The sequence below is a fragment of the Arachis ipaensis genome, chromosome B3 (genome assembly GCF_059453495.1).
Source record: "Arachis ipaensis isolate K30076 ecotype BB chromosome B3, ASM5945349v1, whole genome shotgun sequence".
Classification (NCBI taxonomy): domain Eukaryota; kingdom Viridiplantae; phylum Streptophyta; class Magnoliopsida; order Fabales; family Fabaceae; genus Arachis; species Arachis ipaensis.
In genome coordinates, this window is record NC_142438.1 from 26,041,076 (window position 1) to 26,062,323 (window position 21,248).

Genomic DNA, 21,248 nt, shown 5'->3' on the forward strand with positions numbered 1-21,248 from the left:
TTAGCAAACACGTCCCTTGTATTTAGATTATTTTTATTTTTTATTTTTTTTACTTTCCGGTCAAGAAATTCATAATTAATAATATAGTGAACTCGAGGAGAATCTTGAAAAATATGATGTCCACTTAATAAAATAGATTTATAGAAGTCTAACTTTCTTTATCATATTGTCTTCCGTTTTTTTCATTTCGTCGCTTGGGGTTTTCCATTTTTTTTCTTTTGCTACGGTTTGCCTGTTATTTGTTGGGATTTATAAACGAGTAATCGGCTAGATAATATAAATCGCTGTCAAATATTTACATCATGGATATATAAAAAACATAGCATTCATTATACGATAAACAATATAATATTTAATTATACGTCAATCCTAAACCCAGTGTTGATCCGTCAACCACAATATCCATTACAATCCTAAACCCTAGGTATGTCTACGTATCGTTCGACCTCGTAGTCGGCGCGATAGCGAATGCACCGAATATGGTCGGCGCCTCCGACACCGTGGACGGAGCCCCGCTCTGCCGCCCTTCGGCAGTACTCATACAGAAGACCCATGTGGCCTCGGGTCAAGCATCTGGTCAAGTCACAGACCGTATGTTCTTCTCTCTTTTTTGGCATTTAGATTTCATCCGGCCAAGAAATTGTGAGGACCGCGAAGCAACTCGAGTAACATAAGGGGAGTAAGCCACCTGCTTCAAGCACTCGAAATAGTTCCAAACCATTTTTTTGGCCTTGCTGTCATCCCTTCGGATGAGCAACTCCATTGAAAGTGCGTACTTGGCAGCGTCCAACCCATTGCTTGCTACATTCTGTAGTATTTCCCATCCGATGGCGTGGTTACGTCGTATGTAGAGCTCCCACAACACCTCCCGAAACAGAAGCTCTGGATGACCAATCTCAAAGCACCTCTCGAAAAATCTTCGCCTTATCGGGTTGCGTATCCACCACCAATTCATCTCATGTGGGGGTGGTATGGCAACCATCCTGAGTACAGTATCCTCGTCGCCTACATCGTGCGCAGCGCAACACGTCATACAGAACCTGCACAGGTCCTCAATGGAGTTTGACGTGACTTTAATGGCTATGACTAACCAAAGTCGCGGGGTAGTTCGACGGTGGTAGACAAACGTTTCATTGTAACTTTTCGTTGGACGAGGGCCTGGCAGTGTATATGCTTAAGACGGTGTTATCCAGTGGTATTGAAAATGCGCCTGCTAGTATATTTATGGTTTAACTGCGCCCTTTGGAATTTAGTTCCCTCGGCCTTAACCGTCGCATCTTATCCTTGACGAAATCCATTTTTGTTTTTTTCAAAAAAAAAAAAGAAGGCTTCTATGCACTTGCATTGCAAATATTAATAACATTATTAATTGAGGGCATTTATTAGATTTGTATTTACTCGCTGGTGCGTATTTAGTCGATGGCTAGAAGGGTGAAAATAAAATATATTTTAATAAATCATCATCGCATTCATATACATATATATAATTAAGGAAAATCTGTCTTGGAAATTGCAACAGACGTCCATGCACGAAAGACAAAACATAAAGGGAAAGGCCGTAAACACACAAAGTCCTAATTTGTGAGTAAGAAAAACTTGAATCGTCACACATGCTCGCAGTGTACCCAAATAAAAAACAAAAGAAAGAAGCAACCTAATAATAACTTGGGGGCCATTAGCGTCAAAGCTGGTTGAACCATGTATCCTATGCAGTACCAGGCGGTTGACTTAGGTGTTCTTCTTTGATTTCATCCTCCATAACTCTGCCTTGCTCAACACACGCTCTTTGAGTTTGTTGAATGGTGTGCTGGTCAGGTTCACCGCAATTGTTGCCCTAATCTCGTTCTCCCGTAACTGTAAAACGATCGACACTCGGGTTTAATGTGCCCGTATAATATAATAGCCATAATCTACTTTTTTTTTTATTTGAGCGTACTTACAATCCCATCCATGATCGGGTTGAAGTTGTCCCCCATGTTGAGCCATCCAATGACCCATATCCTAGAGTTCATGCTGAATGTTGATCGGACAAATAGACAGTAACCGTTAGTACGTATCATGGATAACCCGTGAAACACTTAGATGTCATGCATGCATGTTTTACTGGGTGATAACGTACCTTTTCCCACAATTTGGTATCCCTACGGGGCTCCTTATCGGGAAATCTCTGAAGTTGCTTGGTAAGTTCATTAAGTGCTTCTCGTATACTGCCTGTGTCATGTTGTATAAGACCCTTGCCTACACGAACCGCGAAATATTAGTCAGAACGCTTTTATGCACGTCGTGTTGCATGGTATGCCAAATTAAAGTAAAGACTACAATTAAAATTGTTGCATGGTATGCCAAATTAAAGTAAAGGCTACAATCAAAATTGTCTGGAAACCATTTTTCGGATCCAGTCTTCTCGGTGCGGCGTCTCGAACTGGTTCGGTGATGAATCAAGGTTGTAAATTGCCCGGTCTTTGAAAGACACGAGCATAAAAAACCAGTGGTCCAACGCGTCCAGCATGGGGACATAAATCTCCACAAAATAAACACGTATAGTCAATCCACGGAAGACATTTGTTCGTGGTTTAGGTCTCGATTAACAAATAGTTCTCCGTTAACAGACAAGTTCGAAGAATCTGGATGGCCTCATCCGTTTCTCCATGTAACGATTGAGCATTAGTTCTGTCGTCTCCCCGTTCAAAATTTCATCCTACAAAGACAACGTTGACGATTGAAATAAGTCATGTTCTATATCTGATCCCCGACGACTGTCAAGGAGCGTTAATCACGCAATGATTCATTTCGAGTACCAACACTAGACAGAGTTAACATACCGAGACCAACGGAAGAATGCACCAGTACGAGGGGGACGTGGCAAGGATCTCAGCACCAGTCATTGTCAGGGCAACCATATAGATGATCTGGTAACCAAGAATAGCAAACAAAAATTTTATGGTGTATCACGATACATCATATATATTTTTCCTCTTCAAAACAAGACTAAACAGGTGCCATACCTTGTCATCAACGTCATTTCCTGGTAGTAAGCTGTGTAAATCAGCTCTGTCTGCCGACTTGACTCCAATGCAAACAAGTTCCTCGCTACAGTAGGAGGAAAGTGTTAAGGCGTTAAAACAACCGGGATAGGCGGGTTTAAACACACGGGCATCAATTTTTACCATGGATCAAGATTCTTGTCGAACACATAGGCGAATAAGGCCGACTGTCGGTTGTTGAAGTCCATGGCAGGAGTGATCTTGAACCTCATCTATGGCTCTACGCTATAAGTTTGTCTAACGTCAGTCGGTAGTCGCATTTGGGGTTAAACTAACTAACCGATTATTTACCTTTTTGCTCGTTGAATGGGTAGACTTTTCGCTGTTGGAGCCAGTTTGCACGGATCTATCCGTTCCCTCATCGGAATGTGGCCGTTTGGTGTTCCTTGTGGCAGATGGTGATGTGCGGAACAACTTTCGCATGATGCTGTCGGTTCCTTCCAAGGGTGGAGTACTCTTCTCAGCCGAATCCGGGACAACCGGCGTTCCACCTGCGATGCCGGATGCAACTTTCATGGACTGTGTGGGGTTGAGTGTTCATCCGTTTTCCCATTAGAGTCCAACAACATGATGGTTTCTTTGCGGCTTGCAGCAGCTAGGTTGTCAGTTTCCTTCTCGAGGTCCCTCTATCAAAATGTAAGCTAAACCCGTTTAGGATAAGGGACACCAACAAAACACGTTACATACAAGGCCAAGGAGTAAATCCTAACCTGGACCTTTTCCACGAGGCCCCTCATCAAGTCCTTGACAATGAGACCAATCTTCGGAAACGACCAGTCTTAACCTGTACCTTTGACCGTAGTAACATCCTCCGGCTGTGGAGATTCGTCCGAGGTTTTGGAAGCAGCTTTGGGTACACCGGGAAGCTACATACCAAGACAAAAGGGTGCCAACGAATCAGTTATTTGTTGAAAGAATGTGTGCAGTACACCTGAGCAGAAGATTTACCTCAGATGCTTGCGGGGGCTGCGACTGCTCAACTGTATCTGCATCATGGACCTCTTCGCATACGTCCTTGCATGTACGTCGTACATGGTTGTTAATGCGAATATTCGTCTACCATGCATATGCAACGTGCTGTATTTTATTGTATTCTAAAAGTCATAAATGAAACTAGTCTAACCTGTTGTGTATGTCACTGTCGGAGCTCGAGCGTGCTTATTTGTCACCCATTGTTGTTTGTGTTTCGAATGATGGTGGTTTAGAAGGGTAGGTGGGTTTATTTAATTGCAAAGATTCTTGTAAATGCCGATGGTTGTATGCTCCGTTTTCGGAGTGTGTTGCGTTTATGTTTACGATAGTATGGTATTGTGGGTGGAGTCACGGGTATTCATTGTAATCGTCAAACGCGTGACAAATCTTTCACCCGTATGGTACCTTCGTATGCGGGATCGTTTTAGAGTCTGTTCCGTATCCAAAAATGAATGTTCTGAGTGACAATATACTATAAAATTTCCTTTTGCAATCACTTATTTTGGGATGATTGCGGTCAAATCTATCCAAAACTCTCTACTACAGCACTAAATCTGACAATTGCTTTGCCCCCTATCAATACAACAGGGCCATTATTTTAATTGATTATATCGTACAGGCATGGAACTGCGAGCTACATATGCAATGGGCGTAATGCTTTTTTGCCTACACCAGTACACCGTCAAAAGGCATTCGTTGGGAGATGGGACAAAGCCAAAATGGCAAATAAATTAGATGCCTTTAGCTATCTGGTTCCTATTCCATTGTACGTATTAACCGGTTTGTCCAAAGATTGTGACATACTTGTTTAAGCATATATATCTATACACAGTGTATTGTCCCATACCCGAATTGACATATACACCTACTTGTCTGCAGCTACCCATGCTCTAGGTCAGCGCGTCATAAAGTTTGGCATCGTGCGCATTACAAGGAAATTAGTGGAGGATGTTACTTTTCACTATCGTGCGCGGATTAGTAGTATCTATTTCTCTCCCAGTTATGGGCACAATTGCCCGCGAATCTCGTTACGTTATTTTTAATTGGAAAAGTACAGGATTTAATTTTATTGTTTCATTTTAATTTATTGTTTCAATAACCAACATTAATATATAAACCTTAAACCCTAAACCCTAAACCCTAAACCCCAAACCCCTAAACCCTCAACCCTCAACCCTCAACCATAAACTCTAAACCTTAAACCCTAAACCCTAAACCCTAAACCCCAAACCCTCAACCCTAAACCCTAAACCTTAAACCCCAAACCACAAACCCTAAACCCATAAACCCATAAACCCTAAACCTTAAACCATAAACCCTAAACCCATAAACCCATAAACCCTAAACCCTAAACCTTAAACCTTAAACCCTAAACCATAAACCATCAACCCTAAACCATACCCCCCAAACCCTAAATTATATCCCATAAACCCTAAACCCTAGACCTTAAACCCTACACCATACCCCCTAAACCCTAAACCATACCCCCTAAACCCTAAACCATATCCCATAAACCCTAAACCTGAAACCTAAATCCTAAACACTAAACCCAAAACCCCCAACCCTAAACCATAAACCATAAACCCTCAAATCCAAACATCAAACCCTAAATCCCAAACCCCAGACCCTAAACCATAAACCATAAACCCCAAACCATAAACCCTAAACCCTAAACCATACCCCATAAACCCTAAACCCTAAAACATAAACCCTAAATCCTAAACATTAATCCCATAAACCCTAAACCCTAAATCCTAAACCATCAACCCACAACCATACCCCCTAAACCCTAAACCATATCCCCTAAACCCTAAACCCTAAACCATAAACCCTAAACACTAAACCATAAACCCCAAATCCTAAATCTCAAACCCTAAACCCTAAACCATAAACCCTCAAACCCAAACATCAAACCCTAAACCCAAAATCCCAGACCCTAAACCCTAAACTTTAAACCCCAAACCATAAATCCTAAACCCTAAACCATACCCCATAAACCCTAAACCCTAAACTATCAACCCTAAACCATACCCCCTAAACCCTAAACCATATCCCATAAACCATAAATCCTAAACCCTAAACCCTAAACACTAAACATAAACCCCAAATCCTAAAACCCAAACCCTAAACCCTAAACCATAAATCCAAATATCAAACCCTAAACCCTAAACCCCAGCCCTAAACCCTAAACCATAAATCATAAATCCTAAACCATAAACCCCAAACCATAAACCATAAACCATACCCCATAAACCCTAAACCCTAAACTCTAAACCTTAAACCATCAACCCATCAACCCTAAACCATAAATCCCAAACAATAAACCCTAAACTATAAACCCTCAAACCCAAACATCAAACCCTAAACCCTAAATCCTAGACCCTAAACCATAAACCATAAACCCTAAACCATACCCCATAAACCCTAAACTATAAACCCTAAACCCTAAAGTCTAAACCCTAACCCCATAAACCCTAAACACTAAACCCTCAACCATAAACCCCTTAAACACTAATGTAGAATAACATAAAGCATTATAAAATATATTTCTTTATAATTGGACTTTTTTGAAATACAATGTTTATTTATTGTTTCACGGCTAATAAATAAGTAACGTTGTTAACATTATTATCATTATTATATTATTATTTAGTATTACCATTTATCCCTGACATTATTATAGGAAAGAGAGGAAATCACGCTACATTTATAGAGGTCACCTGTCCACCTTCGTCCTGGCCAGCTGGGTCTTATTATTATTATTATTATGTCTAAAGTCTAATTTTTTCGTGATTTCTAAATTAAAATTTATTTATTCTGACTTTTCTTTTGTTTATTGGCTAAGCTCGTTAACCCTATCCAGACCATACAGCCCCACCCATCAATTTCCGTATCCTCATCTTATAATGCATCAAACTCAGGTGAGCTGAAAGAAACAGTAATAGTAGTGGGAGAACACAGCGTGAACGAGGACAAAGAGCAAAGATAAGGTTCCTGTAGGGTCGGGCTTCATCTGGACCGGGTGCGGGGACTGGGTTGGGATGCGGGGTGAATTATTTCTGTTGTGTTGATTTGGGTCGGACTGCTGGCCCAAAACCACGTCAAAAAAAAGCTTTCCAAGGTATTGTTGCAGAACTCTTCCCAATGCAATCTCCCATGTTCTTTGAATCTGGAATAAATCAAATTTATTGTTACATAATCTCTTGATATTCCTTGAAAAACGATGTTAATTAACTGTTTCATATTTGTTTGTATTTAAGGGGTATTTACTTTTCTTGATGTAACGTGAGTGATGGCTCGCGGTAGCTATCCGCAGCACAAGAGGGTCAGACCATCATGATGCCCAACTCTACGCGCGCCTCAACTATACAATCTAGCAAAAGTGAGAAAGTGTATAGTATACACTTCCCTTAAATGTTTACTCCATTGCCCTTGTTCTAGATAGTCTAACTCACGACGTTCAAAAAAAAAAGAAAAGAAACTTGGAATATGGCAAATTAGTTTCCGGAGTCATTGGCTGATATGGGTGACCAGGTCTTTCCAGACGATCTATTGATGGAGATTTTCACTCGGACAGACCCGAAGATGGCGGCGAGATGCAGAACCACAAGCACAACCTGGCGTGTTCGACTGTCTTCTGACGGATTTAGGAGAGACAACACCCTCGCAAACATCAAAAAACACCATAAGGTGTTGCTCCAGATTGGTGACCTGGAGACGTACGGTTCAACAGAATCTTTCTGTCTTATGGACTGTATAGACGGAGGAAGAGTAGCCGTGCCAATGCCAGAACAACTGGGTCCCCACGGATGGTGGAGTGTTATCGGCTCCGATTGCGGTATGATCTTTCCAGTATAGCACGACTGATCTTGATCTGAGACTCCTGGTATGGAACCTACTGGTGCGAGTTGCTCGGCAACTCGACGATCTGGCCGACACCCTATATAGACAAGCCATTATCAGATACGCATTTGGATACCGGGTGGGAACTGACAATTACTACGTCGTCCATATGTCAAAGAGGCACGCCCTAGACAGGTTTTTGTACTGAATGTTTTCAATTCCGCAGACGGATGCTGGAAACACGCGTACATAAACGATCAGCGTCTCACTCACCTCGATGCAGGCTCAGTGTTCCACCTTGGTAAGGCCGTGTGGGTCAACTGGGGTGGACGTGGTGTCACGATTGCAACGCATGTGGTCGTTCTGGATGCAGACACATTTCTTCTGAGCAAGATAAGGATAAACCGTAGCTCAATTCAGCACGTGTAGGCGATGCGTGTGCTTGATGGCATCCCACACCTGGTCGGATATGAACAATCCCCGCACGGACTATCGACCATATGGTGCAAGATTGACTTGGACTTGATGTGCGTCATCCCATTCATCAAGCTAGGAGTTGCTGATAAGTTTGGTGTTCCATGGAATCCTGTGACGATCATGGGTGATTGTATGATCACAGTGCGCGGAAACAATCATAAACGGGCAAGAGGTGCTAATGGTGGTTTTGTGACGGAGATTTCGTTGATCAGATTAATTTAGATAGCTGACACAGAGTCACCGCAGTCAAAGGTGAGTGGCCAAGTGAGATGTACCTTCAGCGCGTTATAATTGTGGGGGTGGGTTCTCCAGTTCCCTGATGGAGCGGCCGCTTGTGTGATTCGATCGCATATGCGGCAAGTAGGCTGTCACTGCGTAAATCTATCGCGAGTACGTATGGACAAAATGTAATCGTTGTTTGTATTCTGGGTATGATTAATTTATGCTTGCCGTGAGTACGTATGGACCAATGCAAACAAATCCACGCTACAATCAATGCTAAACAAATCCTTTGAATTAACAATGTATTTCAGTCGTCAACACCAAAAAAAAAATAACCCTCAACTGGTGACTTTGATTGGAAAAAAACCAACAAAATGATCATGGATATCAGCGCGACAATCACAACTCTACGCCTCCTCCTCGTCGTAAAACTCGCATGTTGTCTTCCATGGACATAGAGGCTGCAACGGCAGCCTCGAGCTCTGACGTCGTTTCATGCACACACTGTTACAAACGACGCACCTCGTCTAAGAGTTCCTATCTGCTCTTCTTCAACTCCATGTTCTCACTTCTAATGCCCTCGTTGGTTTCCAGCAACTTGCAAATGACATCAAAATAACGAGCCAGGGGATCTGGGTCGTACCACTGAAAGAACGAGCATCTCTTGTTGGTTCCGTACCCAGAACATCCGTAAAACCTTCTGCCTGGATAATCACATTTCCAAACGGTTCTGATTGGCGACCTCACACCACAGTGACAATGAGGCATCGATGCATTGACGGAGGACGAGCTTATGGAAGAGGATCCCTGCATTATGTGTTCAATAGTTCACGGGGAGAGTGAAAGACTGGCTTTTGAAATAGCAACGCGCAACGAGGGTTCATATTCACGTCTCTGCTAATGGCATCATGTCTTCACATCCCAACAGTCTTCTTGTTGACTGACACCTGTGACGCTAATCTGGCATGGACCGGTCGATTAAAGCCTCGAGGGTGGAGGCATCTTCACCCCCATTGAGTTGTTAGCTGATGACTCAAACCATTAACATTAAATATGTGCCCCGTTATATCCGATGGGTTTAATCTTTCTCTAGGAAAAATATCGGAAACATAATGCATATCTATATATCTTGTAGGGTCCGATTTCATCTGGGTCGGTGTGGGGATTGGGTTGGTTTGCGGGGCGAATTGTTTCTATTGTTTTGGGCCGGGTCGGACTGATGACACAAAGCCATGTTAAAAAAAAATAAAAAATAAAAAAAGCTTTCCGTGGTCATTATTGCGGGACTCTTCTCAATGCAATTGCCCTAGTTTGTTTGACACTGGAATAAATAAAATTTATTGTTATCTAATTTCTTGTTATTCCTTGAAAAACGATGTTAATTAATTGTTTCATACTGTTTTTATTTAAGGGGCATTTATGTTTCTTGATGTGACGTGAGTGACAGCTCGTTGTAGCTATCCGCGGAACAAGAGGGTCAGACCCATCATGATGCACAACCGCGAACCGCGCGCATCAATGATAAAATCAAGCAAACGTGAGAAAGTGTATAGTACACGCATCCCTTAAATGTTTACTCCATTTTGTTCTGGATAGTCTAATTCACGACATTCAAAAAAAAGAGAGAGAAGAAAAGCAGCTTGGAATATGGCAAATCAGTTGGCGGAGTCATTGGCTGAGATGGGTGATTAGGTCTTTCCAGACGATATATTGATGGAGATTTTCCCCCAGACAGACCCTAAGACGGCGGCGAGATGCAGAACCGCAAGCACAACCTGGCGTGTCCGACTGTCTTCCGACGAATTTAGGAGGGGCAACACGCTCGCAAATAGTGGGAAACACCATAAGGTGTTGCTCCAGATTGGTGACAAGAAGACGTACTGTTCAACAGTATCTTTCTGTCTTGTGGACTGTCTAGACGGAGGAAGAGTACCGCGCCAATGCCAGAACAACTGGGTCCTCGCGGATGGTGGAATGTTATCGGCTTCGATTGCGGTATGATCTGTGTCCGGTAAGGCCGGGTTGGTTTTGATACGAGACTCATGGTATGGAATCCATTGCTGCGAGTCGCTCGGCATCTGGACGATCCCGCCGACACCCTATGAAAACAAGCCGTTATTGGATATGCATTTGGATACCGGGCGGGAACTGACAATTACTACGTCGTCCATATTTCAAAGAGGCATCTCAAAAATAGGTTTTTGCACTACAATATTTTTAATTCCGCAGACGGATACTGGAAACACGTGTACATAAACGATCAGCGTCTCACTTACCTTAGTGCAGCTCAGTGTTCCACCTTGGTAAGACCTTGTGGGTCAACTGGGGTGGACGTGATGCCACGGTTGCAACACATGTGGTCGTTCTGGATGCAGACAAATTTCTTATGAGAAAGATTAGGATAAATCGTAGCTCAATTCAGCACGTGCAGGCGATGCGTGTGTTCGATGGCATCCCACACTTGGTCAAATATGAACGATCCCCGCACGGACTATCGACCATATGGTGCAAGATTGACTTGGACTCAATGTGCGTCGTCCCATTCATCAAGCTAGGAGTTGCTGGTCAGTTGGGTGTTTTATGGAATCCTGTGACGATCATGGGTGATTGTATGATCACAGTGCGCAAAAATTTGCATAGACGGGCAGCAAGAGGGGTTAACGGTGTTCCTGTGACGGAGATTTTGTTGGATAAGATAAATTTAGTTAGCCGACACATAGTCACCGCATTTAAGGGCGAGTGGCCGAGTAACATGTCCCTTCAGCATTCTTTAATTGTGGGGGTGGGTTCTCTAGTTCCCTGATGGAGCGGCTGCTTGTGTTAGACGATCACAAATACAGCAAGTAGGCTGTCACGCCATAAAACCTTCTGCCTGGACAATCACATTTCCAACCAGTTCTGATGGGCGGCCTCATGCCACAGTGACAGCGAGGCGTCGGTGCATCGACGGAGGACGAGATTATGGAATAGGATCCCTGCATTGTGTATTCAATAGTTGGGAAAAAAATAATTCATATGTATATAGCTTATTATGCAATGGAAAACTTCATATCGTTAAACGTTAACATGAAAATAATGAAAGGTATGCAATCTGATACAGCTACTATACATTATTGATTCTTATTATTTTAGATTAGGAAAAGTATAGGTAACCAACAATTTTTGAACAATGTGTGAACAATGTGAAATTTTGAACAATGTGTGAAAATTATGAATTAATAGGGTTAAAAGGATAAATTAATCATAATATTAACGCGTCATTATGTAGATTATATAATAAAAATGTTATTTATTCTGCTCGTTTTATTTGAATTTTTTTCATTTTGCATATTATGTTTTTATTTTTTCCATGCCACATAATTAAAATAGATTTTAATATCGTATCGCCGTGTACAGACGCTGCTGATATCGTATAATGGCAGGTCACCTTTTGCTATGTTAGGAAATACTTTGCAAAGGCTTCAACATTGGACGGCACCTGAGGTTGCCTAACTGGTGCAATTCTTAACGCATGTGATGCATCCTGCTTCGATGGATAAGACCGTCTTCATACTCCAAGCAAGGTGTTCGCAGACCCAACTTTTTGACTGGGCAACAGCTAGCCGATGCGATCGTCTACATGCCTCAAGCCATCACGGAAACACAATCAACCACATACATAGCCAATGCGGACCGACCCATCGGACCCCAACGAGCGATACTGCAACCAACAATGGCCAATCATGGAACGTTCGCTACAACCAACAACGTCAATGACGAGATGGCTCAGGTACGGTTCTGATGCATTGGCTGGGTTTCCATTTTTTTATTATGCTTATGCTGCTCTCGGTTCTACTGAGTTAGTTGTGTACCATGACGTACTAACGAAAGCCCAATGCCAGGAGGACCAGAGAACACCGGACCCAAATGACAACACTTTGAACGATGATTTAATGGAAATAATGAGAGAAGTGCTCGAGAATACAAAGGTGAGTAACACCCGTGTCAATTTTCGCTCTAACTGTTTTGGTAAATCGAACCGTCTGACAGATCTGTTCCGATTTTCCATGAAAGAGCACGCAACACCGAATGGACAGGGTCGAGGCAAAAATGGTCATGATTCGGTTGTTGGTGGGCGGTCTCAGAGAGCCTTTCACCCAGGCGCATAAGGGACTTGCGAAGAAAGTTAACGCAACATCCGATGGAAACCAGATAGAGAAACAAAGACTACCAGTCACCGACGGGGAATACATTCACAAGCCGATGTCACGCGCCTCCATTCCAAACCATAGACAGATGATGCTTCCAGAAGCGATAAGGAAGAGACTACACCCGTTGTCGTCAAAAAGCAGCGCCGGAGACGTCGACATGTCTGTTTTCGATGACGATGACGATCAGAAACAGGCCGTGCACCCAAAGATCTGTAGGTCAAACACGAACAGCGTGGAACAGGTGCCAAAGGGTGCCAATAGACTGCAGCCAACACATAACAGAAAAAGCAGTTTTCCTTTTAACACAGCGACATCATCCGACGAGAGCTCATCAAAGCCAGAAAGCAGCCACAGACGGACAGCCGACACCTATAAGCAGATTTCATGAAGTCCTCTGTCAAACTTGACCAAGAAGGGAATAAACACCACCAACGGCTGGCCCATCTCTCAGCACGAGCTGGACATCTGTAAGTACGTCTACGACCATGATGCCGACCCCATGTGAGTATTCTATATGAAAATCAACAACTGAATCTAACGTGTGGCGTCATTAGTGCCGGAAGGCCCCTGTTGAACTGGCCCCACGGGTGTAACTTCTTCTATTTGTTGACCGCGGAGAGATCGTTGTACGTGTCAGCTCGCAACATGCAACTCGTTCTGACATGGAATGCCTGGTAGACGGCCGGCAACCAACCCCGAAGGCACGTAGTAATCTATCGTATCCTCTTCGAATTAATGGATTTATCCGTTGACCCGTGTTTGACCTTTCTGTGCGATGTCTGATTTTTCTGTCATCCGATGATTTGCAGATAATGGAGTTGATCACGATCATGGTTGCATCAGAGGGTGAAACCGATGGAGATCACCCTCGAGATGTGTGGTGCTTGCATACGAAGTTTGTGGTACAAATTCTAATTTCGTAGCTTAATTGAGTGCATAACTATGATTTAACGTTCTCTGTTTTAACATGAACCATGTACCGTTGACATGCACGGTGACTTGTTTCATCCGTTGAATACTCCCTGAGTAACTAGGCTGATGTAATGGACGTGTCCACCCTAAGATTTTGGCGCAGCGATACGGCAATGACCAAATGCACCCGACGGAAGACCTGCGCCTTGTAAGTACCCGACCGATAAAATTCTTGTATGCAAGTTCTGAACATTGGTGGACTGAATTATGACTATCTTATCGTATTCGGCCTTTTTATCAATCGCAGGTCTATATGCTAGTATTGGAAGAAGACTGTGACAAGCACTAGTTTTTGGCTGTGGTGGACCTGTCGGAAAAGCAGGTCTTCCAATTTGACACGAATGCAACTAAAGAATCGAAGGCAAGAAGGAGACGTGTCATACAATGCATGGTAAGCGACGCACATAGGTTAAATCAGCGTCCTGTCCGAATACGCTAATCTTTGTATCTTGGCGAATCCATGGCAGCTGACTGCGCTGGATGGAATCATTGCAGCTGATGCGTATAAAGAGTTACGCTCTAAGAGTGCTGCCGAGTTTGCAGTTTGGACATCATGGCCACACAGGGGGTGCCAAAAACAGCAGCAGTACAGACTCTGGCATTTGGGTCATGCAATGGATGACAATGAGACGGCGGTTCACGTACGCGGTGTTGCCAATTGTAAGTTAACGCATGCATACAAGTAAAATGCCATTCCAATGTGTGTTTCTAATCTACGCCGCAATGATTATTGCAGCTTGACGAAGAGAAGACCAGAATCAAAATGGCCATTGCACTGTTAACGGGAAGACGCAACGAGGAAAGGGGTGCATTGCTTGCAAAGGCAGCAGATTCGGCTAAGGCATGGGAACCGTTTCCAAGCTAAGTGTGAAGTGGCCTAAAACAACGTTTTTTGTCATGCACTACAATTTTTTTTAATTTGGTTGTTCGATGTCATGGTACAAGTAATGTTATGTGAAATTGTTGGGCCTAATCAATGGACGGGCATTCTTCGTGGGCTAATTATATCATGGGTCATATATCATATTAATGTTATTTAACGTTATTTTCCAAAAAAAAAACCCTAAAAAACATTGACATACAAAAAAGTGTAATTATGACCTAATTACCTGCTACCATCGACTACATCAATCCGTTCATCTATCACCAAGGCAAGGCTGACAATACGAAGTGATCCTTCACTGACCCACTCAATGGAATAAATGATAAGATTAAATTAACCCTATAATTTAATTTTTGAATTACTTTGGTTATCACCTTTTTAGAAATTTGGTTATTGCCCTTGGTAATTGAACCAATATTAATGCCCAATTAATGCCCAGTCTAATCAGGTTTAAGGGTTATTTAAAAAAAAAATTTAAAAAGCCGGAGGTTTTTTGCCAAATTAACGCGCAAACGTTTCGAAGAAGGAAAGCCATTGTAGAAGACTCCAAAGCATCCAACAGTAAGAACTGTCAACCATCAAAGTAATCAAAGGCGAAGTATCACAATGCCGTCGGTCGCGGATTTCCGCTTCTTCAAGTTCATAATCCCCAACATGGATAATCAAATTGTAAGTTTTCATTTTTTGTTTTAATCCCATAACCCTAAGACCCGCATGCAAGGACACATCATTATCGCTTTCTTAATCGTGTAGAGAATACTGACGACCTTCTCCAACCTTGCCCGGGAGACCATGAGCAACCCATTGAGATAAGCACCACAAATGGTCAGTCGTGGAGCATCTTGTGGGGCGTCGAGGAGGAGCATCCGCATCGAATCGTCTTCACCGGAGGGTGGCGGCATTTTTACGAACACTACCATCTTCGAATAGGTTCCATGCTGCTATTATCGTATCACCAACCAAAGTTTTTCTATGTAGCCATCCATGGCACAAGTTTCTGCGAGATCAACTATGGAAGGTAACACGATTATTTAACGGGTTTTCTATATGCTATATGAACTTGAGTAAAGCGTGTGTTTTCTGCTGCTTTATGTTGTGCCAGCAGAAACTTACGACATGGAAGTCTTCCAGCAATACCGGCACATGGCAACTACACAGTCCAGTTCTTCGCGATAATCCCGGTGAACGACTTTGATACACTGGTATAGACGCCAATTTCAATTCCTTTTCTACCTGCAATCATCAATCAATGTATGACACCGCATTTTTTTTCACCATCCGCTACAGATGCTGCCGCGACGGTTCTCGCGGGATTATGGTCGGTCCTTACCGCGACCCTTAACCCTAATCATGCCTACAGGACAGCATCATCGCGTGGGCTAGAATATGGAACCTAATGGAAGGATCGTGCTTCGTGGAGGATGGGACACTGTTAGGGAACACTACGGCCTAAGGGATGAGTGGCTGGTCCTGTTCCGTTATCACAACATTCAAAATACCATGTATGCCATGTTCTTCAACGGGCATACAATGGAAATAAACTACTTGGCTCATGACGGACCGGGAACAGACTGCACTTGTATAATGTATCCGACGGCCCCCAGGACAATGCACATAGCCAACGGGTTCAGATCGACCAATCCATTCTTTGTTGTGTCAATCGTATACCCCATGACATCCCGTCTTCTCGTAAGTGTGCTGACAATTAACATATATGTCCTCACCGAATTACATTATGTTGGATCATAATTGGTAACTCTATGGTCTATACTATAAATGTTCATTTTAAAAGGCAACTATTTCTGGTGCTATTGTTCTAGCCAATTATTTCATTGCACTCACTCTAAAAAATATGTTTCGCTTCCAGCCAAATGTCCCACCTTTGCCGGAAGTCTACGAGGATAGCACAATTTCGATTACCAACGAGAGGGGCGCTTGGACCGTTCAGTATAGGCACTATGCCGGGAGGACGAACGGATGTTTTGGAGTAGGCTGGTCTGTCCTAGCAACTGCATGCCAACTAAGACACGGCCATGTGTGTGTCTTCGAGCGGCTGGCGCCGCAAGACTACCGTCTGCATATATATTGAGAACTCCTGTGTACTAAACCCGCAACCACCACCCCCACCCCCATCCAAGTACACTCGATCCATGTTGTTTTCTTGCCTCCATTTGTAAAGTACAATGCTGCAAGTTGCATGTCAATATATTAATATCTTTAATCTATATTTTATTTCCAAGCATACAATTCTACCTTGCCCTCCTTAACCTATGCTTTAGATACTAAACACGATAATCTTTTCTTTTGTTAATGTGCATATAGCAATGCAAGTAAAGTGTTCTCCCAGGATTAGAAATGTATGTCAATTAGTGCTAATGGCTTTAAAGTTTGAATGACTGAAGTAGTCGTCGGCCGGTGTTAATATGGGACATGGTCAAATTATTTTCGTTGGAAAAAACTGCGTTAGTCTGTTGTTTATGTGTTTTTTACAGAACCACATCACCCTCTACTATTACGACTGAGGAATTTTCAATTTTTCGATCAACTTTACCTAATTTTTGTAATTTTGACTTTTGAAACTTCGCAATGATTTGTTAATCTCCTAAAAATGCTAATTAGTAGTAGTTGTTTGTTGATTCAGAGTTGTTACCGTGCTTCATTCAGTGTATTTAATTCATCACATCTAGTGTTTTAATCGGGTGCTTTAAATTACATCCAGAAGCCATGACCTTTTACAAGTTACAAAGCATTTCAAAACTGCGATTGAACCAAATTCGGTTTCAAATGAGTACACAAGCTACTACACAACGTTACATACAAAATATCCACTTAACATCCCCAACATGCATACAAAATATCCACTAAATATAGAATCGCTATAAAGATGCCCCTAACTACCATGTCCGGTTCAACAAAAGGGTCGACAATGAACGATATATAATACATCGGGTTTGACAGTGGATTTGCAGCTCTTCGCACGACACCACTTCACACCTCCACTTCTGGAATCAGTCGTCCGTTTAGCTCTATGGTTTTACTGAAAATACACGATTAAAATCAGTTAATTCTAGAGCACAGCCACATACCAACGAAAGCCAACATAGCAAAAAAAAATTTTGGATGTCGACGACATATAGACATCCTTAGGTATATGTAGTTTAACAAAATAAACTCTGTAATTCAAATAGTGGTTCTATACCAACATGAAATGCAGACAATATTCGGTGTCTGGCTACCGCCTACCGGAGAATGTGAAAAGTTCGACTAACATACCGTTGCAACGCACGACAGTGACGACTATAGGCCCCCTTTGCTCAATCGGCGAGAGACATGACTGGCCCGGACGTGTTAGTCCCAGCGAAGTCACTGTCAACAAACCCAGCCTGCGTGTCACTGTCGGAGCATCGGAACGAAGGAATCTCCGCAGTCGCATACAGATCCCCCGATAGGTTATCATAGAGCTGACACCAATGTAAAAACCAAATTATTAGAACCATTTAACAGGGCATAAATGTTAACTAGATCATCTATAAAACGACTAACCCACCATGTCAGTGTCCATCGAATCCATTTCATCTGCAACTGCGCTAGATGACTCCATTGTGCGGCGGTCCGGACACGTCGTCCTATTATGTCCCACCTCGCGGCACAAACGACATCGCTTGGTTTTCTTTCCACCGTCATCACCGTTACCCTTTGTATTGCGCTTGGGTGGATTCCGTGCCGGGGCTCTGCCACCCGCAGTGGGTGGCCCCTCGGGTGAAAAACTGGTGTCTGCTGCATGTTCGTTCTCGAAGTGCTTCAGCATCAGCATCAGCATGCAATGTCTCTTGCAAACTGGAACTTTTCAGTGTTTTTTCCAAATCACGCCCATCGACTGCACCACCATAAGTTTTACATCCTTGGTCCATCTCGGCAATATCAGAGAACTTGGGATCTCATGAACATTGTTAAGAACAAGCACCGCAATTATATGTTCGCAGGGGACCCCGAAACATTCCATTCTCATGCACGTGCATCGGACTTCGCTCATATCAGACGTTGCAACAACACGCCAATCCTTCCCTGGAGTGCCGTATCGAGAGACGGTGTGGATAAAATACGAACCGTTGTCTTCAGAATCAACCACCCTCATTGCACAGGCCCTGTCAAGAATGTGAACAAACAAATAGAATATTGTCCGAGTGTAGTTCTCGGCTGCACCCCGCTCCAACTGTTTCAGGTTGGTGGTCATAATAGGGTCACCATTTGCACACTCGAAATCAGCCTCTATTTTCTTTGCACGCACGAACATCAAGCATCGATGGAAATGACATAAAAAATCAGTGTAACTGTATCGAGACTTAACATACCGTGATATCACAGCGTGTAAGCCCTCGCACCTTGAGGTTGTGCGAAATCCGGCAAAGAACTTTCCTCGTATGTGTGCTGTGGCCCAACTGTACCTTCTCTCGTACATGTCTTGTACCCATATTTTATCGGCGACGCCAAATTTCTCAACCATCTCAAACCACTTTCTCTGGAATGTTCCGACCTCGTAGTCGCCAAGCATGCAATCCCTAAACATCCTGGTGAATTTAGGCTTTCCGATGTTGCTCGTGGCGTTTCGGAGTAGATGCCAAGCACATAGTCGATGGTGAGCCTCTAGAAAAACTTGCTCGATCGCAGACTTCATTTGCCTGTCACCGTCGGTTATTATGGATGCGGGAGCCTTCCCTTTCATTGAGGTTTGCAACTGTTGAAGCAGCCAGACATAGGTCTTTTCTTTCTCGTCTGCCACTAGTGCAGCGGCAAAGACAACTGTTTGGTTGTGGTGATTCACATCGGAGAACACTACAAGAGGTGAAAGGTAAACATTTTTCTTGTACGTTGCATCAAATGCGACCACGTCTCCAAATACCTGGTAATCAATTTGGTTGGTGCCATCACACCAAAACAAATGTTGTAACACGCCCTCACCGTCAACAACTTCCTTATAGTAAAGTGCTGGATCATTTGACTTGCACTCTCAGAGATACCTTAAGCACGATTTCGCATCTAGGCCACCCTCCCTTCGTTGCTTCACATTTACATTGTGCATGTCCCTTGTTGTGTACGGGACATTATGATACCCGCCGGCTAGGCTCGCCATAAAACCATGGATTCGCGAGACGCCAATGCTTCCTTTACGCATGTCGTTCATCTGCTCGATGTCCGCTTCGCTCATCCTTCGATGGCCTGGGAGCATGGAAGAAAATCGCAACTCAAGAACGTGGTGGTTATGCGCGTCTGAAAAGTACGCAACGCACCAACGTCCTGATTCATCGTCCATGCAAAGTAGCATCCTTGCAGGGCATCCACACCGTGTCTCGGCCCTCGGCCTCTTCTGCTGGTTAGGCATCGAGTAGAACTTCGGGGATCGGTACCCTTGTCGGTGGCACACGAACTCCTGCCGTATCCTTAATTCACCACGTTTTTCACTTCTGAAACGTCTCGCGCCGAAGCCATGGTGCTTTGCATATTGCTGGTAGAACTCAAATGCAATGTAAACATCTGTGAAATTAAAGCGGAGAACCTCCTCCTCGCTCAAGTTCAAAAAATCAATCCAACCTATCGATTCGCCGGAATCAACAGTGTATAAGTCATCATCCGAATAATTGTCAGACATTCCTCCGACACTGTCCAAATTGTCTTCCAATTTAACCGCATCCCATTGTCGACATCGGCCTCTGTATGATGGTCGTGTTCTGTTTCATCTTCCTAAAAATCGTACTCGTCCGACTCCATCCCTGCAAAGCCTTCGCCCTCAAACGATCTAACTCCGTGGTCTGCTCCGTCGGACATTTGTGCTTCCTCGGCAACACTGAAAGAAGCGGAAGATTGATGGTTCAGAGGTTATAGTAAACTCTCGTTGTAAGTATAGTTACTAAACCAAGCAATCAACCTTTCTTACAAAAGTTTTGGTTGTCACAAGTAACAAACCCCTTAAAAATTGATAACCGAGTATTCAAACCTCGGGTCGTCTTCTCAAGGAACTGCAGGGAAGTATGTTTTTATTATTGGTTATGGAGATTGTAAATTGGGGTTTTGAGAATGAGGAGCGAATAGTTTAATTAGCGAATAAAGTAAATGAAGAACAAGCAATTTAAATGGCAAGTAAAATAAATAAATGACTGTAAATAAACTTTTGGCAAGGTGTGAGAAATTAGAGATCCTATCCTAGCTATCTTTATCAATGATGATGAGAATTGAATCTTAATTCCGCTTTGTTAACCTTTACTAAGATAAAGGAAGGTCAATGGATTAATTGGTTTGATCTTCGAATCCTATTTGTTTCCTAAGAAAAGACTGGGATTATTGAAGTTCAATTTAATTAACGAAGATAACAATTATCAAGCATGTTTGAGTTTGATAACTCCTGAGTTACTGATTTCTTAACCAAGGCCAAAAGAAGAAAAGTAAATCTACTGGAATAAAAATGTCTTCAGAGTAAAAGCAATAATAGCATAAAGAAAAGAAAGCAATATTAAACTGAAATACCTCAAATAACATTAATTCAAAAGAGTAATCTGTAACATGGAAGAATTCATAAATCAAATTGCAAAAGTGAATAATCAACTAAAGTAATGGAATGAACAAAAGTGAAAGGGAAGCTTAAAGTAAAGG

The 21,248-nt window shown here is 42.9% G+C and overlaps 2 protein-coding genes and 1 pseudogene across 2 annotated transcripts; 1 reads left to right on the forward strand and 2 right to left on the reverse strand.

Moving 5' to 3' along the window:
* The first annotated feature begins 15,989 nt into the window (after window positions 1-15,989).
* Window positions 15,990-16,692, forward strand: LOC107632753 (uncharacterized). The gene is made up of 2 exons (XM_016336413.1): window positions 15,990-16,292; window positions 16,396-16,692. The coding sequence occupies exons 1-2, from the start codon at window positions 15,990-15,992 to the stop codon at window positions 16,690-16,692; spliced, it is 600 nt and encodes a 199-aa protein (XP_016191899.1).
* Window positions 16,693-17,917: 1,225 nt separating this feature from the next.
* LOC107632754 (protein FAR1-RELATED SEQUENCE 5-like) lies at window positions 17,918-19,326 on the reverse strand (annotated as a pseudogene).
* Window positions 19,327-19,611: 285 nt separating this feature from the next.
* Window positions 19,612-20,250, reverse strand: LOC148570109 (putative protein FAR1-RELATED SEQUENCE 10). The gene has a single exon (XM_088506847.1). It carries the CDS (start codon window positions 20,248-20,250, stop codon window positions 19,612-19,614), a length of 639 nt encoding a protein of 212 aa, XP_088362973.1.
* Window positions 20,251-21,248: the final 998 nt, after the last annotated feature.